Below are 12,632 nucleotides of genomic sequence, written 5' to 3'. Positions count from 1 at the left end.
CTGGTGGTTACTTAAGGAACGTTTTAAAAATAAATTCAATGGCTGAATACAAATGACCATGAGATTGGAAGTTAAAACCTGTAAAAAAATAAAAGGTTGAAAGTTAAAACTATAGTTAATTCATCTGAAATAAACATCTGATCAGGACATTTGGCATGATTCTGTTTGTATCAAAAGATGAAAAATCGGCCGGGCGCGGTGGCTACTGCACTACAGCCTGGGCAACAGAGCGAGGCTCTGTCTCAGGGAAAAAAAAGAAAGAAAAAAAAAAAGATCAAAGCATTTGTTACTGCATTGAAATCCTGGATAGAAAAGATGTACAAGTGTCTCAACACAGTTCCTAAACTGCCTAGGAATTCCACTGCTTGTGAGAGGGTTTACATATTTTCTTAGTTTGACTTCTAATGGAAGAAAGGTCGTGTCAAGAACTATCCTTTTGGCCGGGCGCGGTAGCTCACGCCTGTAATCCCAGCACTTTGGGAGGCCAAGGCGGGCGGATATCTTGAGGTCAGGAGGTCCAGACGACCCTGGCCAAAATAGCGAAACCCCATCTCTATTAAAATACAAAAATTAGCCAGGCGTAGTCAAGAATCCTGGCCCGGCGCGGTGGCTCACGCCTGTAATCCTAGCACTGTGGGAGGCAGAGGCGGGCGGATCACGAGGTCAGGAGATCGTAGACCATCCTGGCTAACACGGTGAAACCACGTGTCTACTAAAAACACAAAAAATTAGCCAGGCGTGGTGGCGGACGCCTGTAGTCCCAGCTACTTGGGAGGCTGAGGCAGGAGAATGGCGTGAACCCGGGAGGCAGAGCTTGCAGTGAGCCAAGATCGCGCCACTGCACTCCAGCCTGGGCAACATAGCCAGACTCCGTCTCAAAAAAAAAGAAAAAAAAAAGACTCCTTTTGGTGAGGGAGCTTGTAGTTTAAGTAACTTAAACATCCATGTATAATAAAGCCACTTAGAAGGCGGTGAATTTTCACACGTTCTCAAACCAGGCCTGGGTTTTTCCGCCCAAGCTAAGGCCTTATTCCTACTGGGTAGGAGAGAAACATTGAAGCAAAATCCACACAAAGCTCTTTTCACTTGTCCTCAAAACCTCACGGGTCGCAAATCCGGGCTAAACGGCTCAGGCGCCTGGCTAGGGCACCGGGCCGAAGGTGGAACGGATCCCAGCCGCCTCGGGGCCAGGAAGAGATGAAGTGTCGCAGGCCCGGCGTCCCCGCCCTCCGCCTCAGGCGACGGAGCATCTCTCTCCCAGTAGCCCATTTTCCAGAGAGTCTCCTCGGCTGCGAGAGCCAGACGAAGAGGGCCCCAAAGCCATCGCAGCGGAAGGAGCGGAGGAACCACTGAGGGACCGCGCCCCCTGCAGCGGCGGTTAAACCGCTTCCCACAGCGCTGGGCGGGGCGTCGCGCAGACCTTGGGCGCTGATTGGGCACTCCGTGTCCCCTCCCCCTCGGCCCGGCGCGGCCTCTGTCTCCTTTGACCTCGATTTCAAGCCATGCGCTGAGCTTCGGTTGGCCCGGCTTCCTTGAGGCGTGAGCTCGGTCTGTCCAATGAAGAGCGAGCGTCGCAGGGTCTGTCGGGAAGGGCGGCCGACCGGTATAAGCAGCCTGCGGGGCGTTCCCTCGCGCTGTGGTTGCCGTGCGGGTCTCGTTTGGAGGGCTTACTTGGTCGGTGGCCTGCGCTAGTAGAGACTGCATCCCCGAGACGATGGCGGAGGGAGATAATCGCAGCAGCAACCTGCTGGTGAGTCCTGGCCACCTGTACCCCGCGAGCCAAGCGAGGCCTCCAGACGTCCGTGGGCTCAAACACCGCGGCCTCATCCATGTCACCCGCCTGGGGCCCGGCCCTTCTCTCCCGGGGCAGGCGACGATGCCTGGCCCTCGGGCTTCTTGGGTGACTCATGGGTGTCGAACCCTTACCTTTCCTGGGGACGGTGCGCGACGGGGCGAGGAGGGCGCGTGATTCCTCACCGCGAGCAGGAGTCGAGGAGGAAGTGGGAGGTAGAGGGGCTGCGACACTAGCCTGGGGTGCGGGTCGGGGCAGAAGGCCTCCTGGGGCCTGTCCAGCGCTTTCGGGGCCCAGGCCCCAGCCGTATTCGGCTTTCCCCGTCTTTGATCTTAACCTGGATGTGCCTGCCTTCTTTTCCCCCTAAAACTTGGACAAGGGTGGAGGGTCAAAGGGCTACTGCCCAGAATTTCTCTTAGAGCTGGTACAACTTAAAACGACAGGGAGGCTGCGAGCTCACCGTGGGGAACCGGGAGCGGGGTCCAGCTGAACAGACAATGGGATGTCTTGGCGATTGTCTGGAATTTGGAAGTCTGGCGGGGGTGGGGTCACAGGACTACTGGAAACAGCTTTAGAATAATAAGCAGGGATCCGAAGGAACTGCAGTGAGATGGTATCATAGGCGGACACATTTTTATTTGTTATGAATTTAAGCGCACCATGTGGGCAAAAAACAAGAGACATATCCTTGCATATTCTCAGTTGCCCTTCCCTGGTGACTGTAGGGCACATACCAGCAATGAAAAAGGGGACCAAAGAATTTACTTAGGGGCTTTTGAACTTCCAAGACCCCAGACGCTGGCCAATGACGTGACTTCAGGGCAGTTTTGATTATGCGTGATTTTATATTTGCTTTTAGAAATGCATGGTTTGTTCCTTTAAACACACACTCCTTCTAGCATAGTTAGTCCTTAGCATGGATCTTTTTAAGAGGATTAATTGAAGCACAAAGAAGTTGCTCAAGCTCTGTTGAAATGACAAATCCTGGGCTAGAGCTCCTGCTTCCCAACTCTTCTTCCAGCAGAGCAATATAACTCTAAGGAAAGCAAAGCCTTTGGTCGTAGATTTCTTGGATGCAGATCGGTTAACCTCTGTGTATCTGTTTCCTCCTTGGTAAAATGGGGACAGTAATAACACCTTTTTTAAGGGTTGTTAGGAAGATTAATTGAAGTATAAAAATAAATGCTCAGCAGAGTGCCCACACATAGTAGTCTCTTCTTTCACTAGTATTAAGCATGGAATATAAAGTCAGAAATATTGAGATCACACTAGTGCTCAGCGTGGCACAGATAGCGAGCGTCTTTGTTAAGATTAAGTGCCTTGTTCTGTCATTTGCATGATTTCCAGTGAATTACTTTTACAAAGAGACAAGGTCTCAGCCCAGGTTGGTCCCCGTTTCCTGGGCTCAAGCGATCCTCCTCGACCCACCGAGTGCTGGATTTACAGGCGTGATCCACTGCATCCAGCTTGATAACATAGAGACACTTGAGTTTCTTATTCAAAATTTTTCTTCCTTTACCAAAACCAGCTTTAAGGGCTTTTGCCACATTAGCTCATCCTAGAGGCCCACTTTCGGCTGTTCAGAGTCACAGAGAAATTTGAAGTATAATCAAAATGACATCCTGAGTGGTAAGAAACACTGTATTGAGGAGGTATATTGACCCTAAAATGCCACTTTAATTTGGTGAAAGTAGTTTTCCTTAATTATCCAATGAATGTCAACATCTGAGTGATTCCATTACACAAAGAGCTATTTTAGAAATTGAATGCTGTTCAGGGAAAGTCTTTCCTAATGGATTTAGAAGGGTTTAAATCAATAAGATGACAGAAACGACGGATCAATTCTAACCATCTGAAATAAACAAACTTAAAGTTATTGCATTTTATTAATACTCTGGGCACTGCCACGATTCCCTGTATGACTTTGAGAAAGTAAACCAATTTGAGCTCACTTTCTTTAATTGTAAAATGAGTCTAATTATCCCTACCTTGTGGCTCTCTATAAGGATTAAGTTACATCATGTATATAAAGAATAGCCCAGTGCTTGGACTAGAAAAGTGACCATTAAAAGGATATTTAGGCTGGGCCTGGTGGCTCACACCTGTAATCCCAGCACTTTGGGAACACGAGGTGAGTGGATCACTTGAGGTCGAGAGTTTGAGACCAGCCTGGCCAACATGGTGAAACCCCGTCTCTACAAAAAATTAGCTGGGCGTGGTGGCGTGCGCCTATAGTCCGAACTACTCAGGAGTCTGAGGTAGTAGAATCGCTTGAACCCGGGAGGCAGAGACTGCAGTGAGCCGAGATCTCCCCATTGCACTCCAGCCTGGGTGACAAAGCGAGACTCCGTCTCAAAAAAAAAAAAACCCATTGGGTTTTTCATCTTTGAAATTGCAGTTTTTCAGAAACCAACTTGTTTAAAATTGGCAATTTGGTTAAGAGGTAATTTTTTGCATTTGGCGCTTTAAAATAATTGAAGTCTATGAACCACAAAAATGTTGAGAGTGGTAAAATGATCACTTTAAATGTCGGTGGTATTTAGGCTGCAGAGACTGCAAGTCTGGAGGAACAGCTGCAAGGATGGGGAGAAGTGATGCTGATGGCTGATAAAGTCCTCCGATGGGAAAGAGCCTGGTTTCCACCTGCCATCATGGGTGTGGTTTCTTTGGTGTTTCTGTAAGTAAGCTATTAGATTACTATGGGTTGTGCTTCTTATTAATAAGGACTTTTTAATATATAGCTTCTATTTGTGGGAGTGCCTTAAGTCTTCTGTAATGTATAACCCATAAAGAACCCATAAAAAATGTGTTTCTCATAAGCACTTCTAGTTTCCAGAATTTGTAGTACTGCTGTAAACTTGGTAACCTAAAGCACTTGAGTAAATCAGTGACTCGCAAACTTTTTGTCCTCCAGACCCTTAAACTCTTTTTTTGTTATTATACTTTAAGTTCTGGGATACATGTGTAGAATGTGCAGGTTTGTTACATAGGTATATATACATGTGCCATGGTGGTTTGCTGCACCCATCAACCCTTCATCTACATTAGGTATTTCTCCTAATGCTATCCCTCCCCTAGTCCCCCACCTCCCTAAACTCTTAAAAAGTGCTGAGAACTCCAAAGAGCTTTTGTCCATTGATATATTCTTAACCACTGCAACTATGATATCAGCATGTCACAAAGCCTCTGGAAAGCCACTGGTGAGAAAATTAGAAGAAAAATGGCAAATGTCTCTGAGAGGCAGTGGGTTAAGTGAATAGTTAAGTTAGACATGTTTAGTTAGGAATAAGAATGACTATGTTTTTCTAACCTTTATTAATTTTTTTAACAGGATTATCTACTATCTAGATCCATCTGTTCTGTCCGGCGTTTCCTGTTTTGTTATGTTTTTGTGCTTGGCTGACTACCTTGTTCCCATTCTAGCGCCTAGAATTTTTGGCTCCAACAAATGGTAGGTAGCATAATGATTTGGCAATCTCATTTCTGTGTAGTTACTGAACTTGGTGGCTGTGATTAGTATGCTGTAAATAAGCAGAGATAATTGTCTAGCCATCAGACACCTAAGCATTAGATTTATTGCTTTTATGTGAAGAATGTCGTAACTGATTTGAATATTAACTGAATTTTCTGTACTCCATAGTTCTTTTATGGTAGATGTACATATACATTTTTACATTTCCATTGATATTTAGGATAGTATAATAACTTCACAAATTATTTTTGAATGAATACAGAAAAGGAAACTGGCAGATTTTCATTCACATCCATTTAGCAATTATTTATTAAATGCCTACTGTGGCAGGCCCTGCTAAGTACTGTGAAGTATTTTGACTTTTAAGATTGATCTTGTGTTAAGGCTGAGATATTGAGACACTGCAGCAGTGGAATGGCAGTTAACAAAGTGAATACCAAGTGTTTCCAAAGAGGTTCAAGCTGTATACACATGGGTTGCTGATTTTATTTATACCATTCTTTTTTTTTTTTTTTTTTGAGATGAAGTCTCGCTCTGTTGCCCAGGCTGGAGTGCAGTGGCACGATCTTGGCTCACTGCATGCTCCACCTCCCAGGTTCACGCCATTCTCCTGCCTCAGCCTTCCGAGTAGCTGGGACTACAGGTGCCCGCCACCATGCCTGGCTAATTTTTTTTTTTTTTTTTTTTTTTTTTTTTTTTAATTTTTAGTAGAGACAGGGTTTCACCATGTTAGCCAGGATGGTCTCGATCTCCTGACCTCGTGATCCGCCCGCCTTGGCCTCCCAAAGTGCTGAGATTACAGGCGTGAGCCACCGTGCCCGGCCTATTTATACCATTAAGTTGCTTATGAACTCCTCAGATATAGTTAAGTGGATAAGGATCATATTAAAAGTATTTTAACTTTCTCTAGCATGTTGAATTTTGATTCAAATAATCAGCCAAAATAGATGTTGGAATAGATATTTTCTTCTCAGCTGCTATTCTATCCTTGGCTGTTTTATTTTATTTGGTTAGTATTCTACTTGTGCCTTTGGTTGTTTGTATCTCAGAGGATAGCAAATTGCAAAATAATTGTGTAAATATAAGAATTTTAAATGTGTACCTTATGGATCTTTAAGAACAAATTCAAAGTTTGCTTAAATTATGATATAATTGACAATATTTAAAGGTGTTTCCCCCAACAGCGGAATGGATTAGAGTTAGGAACTGTCCTTCAAATTGTTTTTCACTTGCAGTAATGAATCAATGTTGTTGGCTCTTTTGGGCAAGTTTCTGAATGTGCAATGTAACAGAGTTAGCAAAGGAAATAAATCATGACCTTGGCCTTATTAGCCAGATAACATTCCAGTCTGCTAATTTATAACTCCTAGAGGCAAGTGCAGAAATAACCACTGATAGTTTCATGATGTGACTCAGTTATTGATAGAGCAGATTTTGTTTATTTTTTGATCTTACAGGGAAGAAAGAACACTCTTTTGCATAGCCACAATCTAGCCTTGACCATGGGCAAGAAATAACATCTCATTGTTAAAAAGAGGTTCCAGGGCTCAGCAGAAATCCTTCTAGTTAATCTATCACTGCAGTTTTACAGAGATGAGGGCTAGAGAAGAGAAGGCAACACATCCCTCAGCACAGGGCAATAATAGCAGGCATTATAGCTGTGTAGCGAAGACAGTGCAAAGGCAATTAAAAAAAAAAATCAGAACCAAGAAAAACATTATAAATATAAAAGGTTTTCTTGGAGGGTCTCTTGTTGGATTTTTACTGCTGTGTTGTTTGTTGATTATATTTTCCCTCCCTAGGACTAAATTTATAAAGAATAATTTAGATTTGAGCTGTTAATTGCTGCCTTGTCATCAAATGTATGAAGCCCAGTTGGGGATGTTATGTGTTAAATGCTAGTAGTTAGTATCTTACTAAAGAGTGTTCAAATACAGCTGTTTGGTGGGATTCTGATAGGTATAGTGCAGAATTTACTAGGATCTAAAGAATATTTAGGAATAGCAAAATCAAATTTATACTGATTTCTCTATGGCCCATAGAAGTCATGAGTCTTTTACTACCATTAAATAAATGTGGCTTCGCAGGCATAGATGATCCTTTCTTTATCTCACACACACACACACACACACACACACACACTCTCTCTCTCACACACACAGTTTATGTAAAAACTTACTCCTGTGCTATTACAGGTGTCTTAATGGTGGAAGGACTTTTTCACCTACATAAGATAATGGTGAAACATTGTTTTTATTTTGATTTTCTTTAGAAGATAGCTCTTAAATTGAATAGGGTGTCGTGTTTTGGTCAACTGTAACGATTTGTTTATAGCAAAAGGCAAATTTCTTTTTCTAGGACCACTGAACAACAGCAAAGATTCCATGAAATTTGCAGCAATCTAGTAAAAACTCGACGCAGAGCTGTGGGTTGGTGGAAACGCCTCTTCACACTAAAGGAAGAAAAACCTAAGATGGTACTTTTTTTGCTTTGACTTAAGTACAGTAAAATTTTAAGATTAGAGTCAATTTGCCTTTTTGTCTTAATAGTTATAATTTGAAATTTATTTATTGGTTAATTCCTAAGTACATTCATAAATGTTTACCTGTATTAATTAGACTGAATCATTTCAAAGTTAAACATCACATTTTTGCATTTTATTTTTTATTCTAGTAAAACAAAATTCTTCTGTTTCATTTTTCTTACTGAAATAATAGTAAAAGCCATATACTTAGAAAGCATCTGTTTAGGCCGGGCACAGTGGCTCATGCCTATAATCCCAGCTACACAGACGGCTGAGGATCACTTGAGCCCAGGAGGTAGAGGCTGCAGTGAGTTGTGTTTGCGCAGTGAGCTGTTTGCACCACTGCACTCCAGCCTTTGTGACAGAATGAGACTCTGTCTCAAAAAAAGCATCTGTTCATCTGTTCGCTTCACGTCGTGAGGCTGTTCCATGAAGTTATTAACTGAAAAGATCGTATAATTTATATCATAAAATATTTACATATAGAATTGCAGTAATTCTAGGAAGAAATGTATCCAAATTCTATAAAGTAGATCCAGTGGAATAGGTTTTTAAATCTAAGAATTTTTAAAGAAAAGTGATAATAAAAGCTAAATTATTTCCTGAACTTTGAAACACATTCTTCTTTAATTGACAAATAAAAATTACATACATTTATGGTGTCACATGAAGTTTTGATATTAAATTGTTGTTGTTTTCATTGCTAGTACTTCATGACCATGATCGTCTCCCTTGCTGCGGTTGCTTGGGTGGGACAACAAGTCCACAACCTGCTTCTCACCTACCTGATAGGTAAGTCTTTGAGGAAAAACTACAGGCACATCCTGGCCAGTGAAATTTAACTGTAACTTCGTCAGTAAACAACTGAATACTTCCTAAGTTTTAGACACCAAAAAGGAACTGTGGGAATATGGAAAGATTATCGTGGTCTCGTAGAAAGTGAAAACAACGCAATAATCAAGGTAGAAAGTAATGTGCAAGAGGTAAAAATAAGCAATGATTATTTTCTGAGGTGGAAGAGGGGATGAGAGCAGAAGTTTCTGGGGATACATCCCAGTGGATGTAATTGGTTTCATGTTGCTTCCTCCCATTACAGATTTTAATAATCTAGGAACCTACCTTCTTTAAAATGTAATAACTGGCTGGTCACGGTGGCTCAGCCTGTAATCCCAGCACTTTGGGAGGCTGAGGCGGGTGGATCACTTGAGGCCAGGAGTTTGAGACCAGCCTGGCTAACATGGTGAAACCCCGTCTCTACTAAAAATAGAAAAATTAGTCGGATGTGGTGGTGCACACCTGTAGTCCCAGCTACTTGGGAGGCTGAGGCATGAGAATCACCTGAACCCAGGAGGTGGAGGTTACAGTGAGCTGAGATTACACCACTGCACTCAACACTGCGCCCCCCCGCCGTACACACGTAGTAACCTCGGATCACCTGAGGTCAGGAGTTGGAGACCGCCTGGCCAACATTGCAAAATCACATGTGTACTAAAAATACAAAAATTAGCCAGGCGTGGCGGCAGGCACCTGTAATCCCAGCTACTCTACTTGGCAGGGTGAGGCAAGAGAATCGCTTGAACCTGGGAGGTGGAGGTTGCAGTGAACCGAGATTGTGCCACTGCACTCCAACCTGGGCAAAAAGAGTGAGACTTGTCACTGGCAGCCTGGGCAAAAAGAGTGAGACTTGTCGCTGGGTGCGGTGGCTCACACCTATAATCCTAGCACTTTGGGAGGCTGAGGCAGGCGGATCACCTAAGATCAGGAGTTCGAGACCAGCCTGACCAACATGGAGAAACCCCGTCTCCACTAAAAATACAAAATTAGTCAGGCGTGGTGGCGCATGCCTGTAATCCCAGCTACTTGGGTAGCTGAGGCAGGAGAATCGCTTGAACCTGGGAGGCGGAGGTTGCGGTGAGCCCAGATCACGCCACTGCACTACAGCCTGGGCAACAAGAGCAAAACTCCGTCTCAAAAAAAAAAAAAAAAGTAATAACCTTTAGCAAGTTAATTGCTGCCTCCTTAATGTTGTTGTTGTTTTTTTTATTTTAAGTGACTTCGTTACTATTGCTTCCTGGACTAAACCAACATGGAATCATTTCGAAGTACATTGGAATGGCCAAGAGGGAGATAAACAAACTTCTCAAACAAAAAGAAAAGAAAAATGAATGATTCATCTGCTTTAATCAGTGTGATTAATGCAGCACCCATTGCCCCGGGAACAGTTTCTGCTGTACTATCTGGATACTAAAATGTTACGGAAGTAGCTCTTTGCTCTCCCTCACTCTGCCCTTAGTTAATAGAAATTTAGACTCGCCAAGTAAGGCTTTGTGCATAGTGTCTTCATGTCACGTATAGTTGAGTGTGTTCTTAGCAGTTGGCTTCATGGACAACTCAGTGTGTATGATTTGTTTTGACTTTTCTTACCCAGCGTTAATTGAATTCTTGCTTTTAGACAACTTCCTTTTTGTAGTGATGAACCTTGCCCTTTAGTAAAGTTCAAGTGAATCTGGATAATTGTTCATCTTTGCTTTAGCTTAGATACCATGTAGTGGTCTGTGGCTACAGGAAGCTGGTTCTGTCTGCTTCCACAGTCTGCTTAAAAAACTGACTTCATGAATATAGAGACCAAGTTTACCACTTCTGATGAAGAGACCAATTAAGATTCATTCCTCATTCTGTTTCTTTCCAGTGGGAGAAGAGTCCCCATGAAATAAAATGAAACTGATTCCATGCACTGGTACATGTAGGCTTCTCCCTTGTGCAAAGCTTAGCAATTGTAGGAAACTTTGATCTTTTTGTCCAAAAAAAAGGAATGTCTGACAGGCTTAAGCTTTTGTCCCCTTGCACTCAGACTCAAAGTTAATAAATCCTTAAAGGCTGTTTAATAGCAGACTTTCAAAAGATTGCATTTAGGATTTCTAGCATGCTTTTAATTTCAGATTTTCGGCTGACATTAGCTATAGTATACAGTAGGTTAAGACTCATGTCTATGACTTTCACTCTAAGACCAGCAAAAGGACAGCAGTCTTGTATGTTTAGTCAAGATTCATTTCAGTAGAAGATAATCTTATCTGATTTTTGAGACCAGAATAAGCCTTTTAAGGTAAACCTCAAAATTCTCATTTTATGGTAATACTGGCCATTTTATTCCCCTAGGTTTGACATAGGAGATAGTGACTACACTGGTGTCTGACTTAATTCCTAGAGATTTCTCCCTGAAAAATACAAGGGCTGTTGGTGAGAGCAGACTTGAGGTGATGATAGTTGGCCTCTGGTCTACAAAGATTTCATAACCCCTTGGAAAGCTTCTTATAATCATTCTTAACTTCTTGGTAGCTAGAAATTTAGAGTAGTTGAAATCTTTAGGAATGAACTTCTGAGGGCCAAAAAATGTGACTGACTTGGGAACAATTCTTAAACTGATTAACTAGCTGTAATATAGTTTTGTGAATTTATTGCACTGATGTTGTACCTTGTGGTATATCTGTCCCTATTTAATAAGTGGTGTTTTCTCCTCTTTAATATGCTGTAAACAGTGGTGCCCATTGTAGCATATGTTTGATTTTTTTTTAATATTTCATAAGAAAACTACCTTAATTTTACCTTAACTTTCATTGTAAATAAGCCTGTCTTCCTATCTGGATTTTTTTTTGTGTATACATATTCTACTGATTAACTACTTTTGCAGTTTTAATCCTGTATTATTTCTTCTACTTTGTTTTGTGTAAAAGGGGAAAAAATAAAAAAAGCTGGAATCTTCATGTCTCACTTTCTTTATAACTTAGCCAATATAATATTTACGATTGGATTTATGAATCTAATTAATGAAGTACCCTGTGTGGTCCTTACATGTCTATAAGGTACCCTTAAAACCACGGTGGCTACACCTGTAATCCCACCACTTTGGGAGACCTGGGCAGGAGGTTCACTGGAGTCCATGAGTTTGAGGTTGCATTGAGCTGAGTGTACCCCTGCACTGTAGCCTGGGCAACAGAGCAGGACCCTGTCTATGGAAAATTTTTAAAAAGAACAAAAATAAAAGGTTTAAGTTTTATTTAGCAAATATCCAGGCACCATGCTAGAGGGAAGAGGAAATGCAACGAATGAGCAGGGGCCAATGATGACGTTTGAGAGAGGACGAAGCTGGAAGAACCAGCAGGGACAGAACTGGCTAAATGGTGCCTGTGTGGGCACCTCGTACCCCAGGGCCTTGCTAGCGTCTGGTACATGGGTGCTCAGTAAACAACTGTTGGGTGACTTGTCTGAGCTTCACTTATTTTTTAATTAAAAAAAATTTTAGCCGGGTGTGGTGGCTCACGCCTGTAATCTCAGCACTTTGGGAGGCCGAGGTGGGCAGATCACTTGATGTCAGAGGTTTGAGACGAGCCTGGCCAACATGGTGAAACCCCGTCTCTACTAAAAATACAAAAACTAGCCGGGTGTGATGGCGGGCGCCTGTAATCCCAGCTACTCTGGAGGCTGAGGCAGGAGAATCGCTTGAACCCGGGAGGCAGAGGCTGCAGTGCGCCAAGATCGCGCCACTGGACTCCAGCCTGGGCGACAGAGCGAGACTCCGTATCAAAAGTAAACTAAAATAAAAATTAAGGCCCGCGCGGTGGCTCCCGCCTGTAATCCCAGCATTTTCGGAGGCCGAGGCGGGCGGATCGCAAGGTCAGGAGATCAAGAACATCTGCGCCAACTTGGGGAAACCCCGTCTTTACTAAAAATACAAAAATTAGTCGGGCTTGGTGGCGCACCCCTGTAGTCCCAGCTACTCAGGAGGCTGAGGCAGGAGAATCACTTGAACCCGGGAGGCGGAGGTTGCAGTGAGCCGAGATCACGCC

The 12,632-nt window shown here is 43.0% G+C and overlaps 1 protein-coding gene across 1 annotated transcript; it reads left to right on the top strand.

Moving 5' to 3' along the window:
* Window positions 1–551: 551 nt before the first annotated feature.
* On the top strand, window positions 552–11,547 carry ARL6IP1 (ADP ribosylation factor like GTPase 6 interacting protein 1). The gene is made up of 6 exons (XM_054452975.2): window positions 552–1,750; window positions 4,336–4,469; window positions 5,124–5,243; window positions 7,623–7,740; window positions 8,496–8,580; window positions 9,839–11,547. The coding sequence occupies exons 1-6, from the start codon at window positions 1,715–1,717 to the stop codon at window positions 9,955–9,957; spliced, it is 612 nt and encodes a 203-aa protein (XP_054308950.1). The 5' UTR covers window positions 552–1,714; the 3' UTR covers window positions 9,958–11,547.
* Window positions 11,548–12,632: the final 1,085 nt, after the last annotated feature.

This window comes from Pongo pygmaeus, chromosome 18, assembly GCF_028885625.2.
Source record: "Pongo pygmaeus isolate AG05252 chromosome 18, NHGRI_mPonPyg2-v2.0_pri, whole genome shotgun sequence".
Classification (NCBI taxonomy): domain Eukaryota; kingdom Metazoa; phylum Chordata; class Mammalia; order Primates; family Hominidae; genus Pongo; species Pongo pygmaeus.
This window is presented reverse-complemented; position numbering and strand designations above follow the sequence as displayed.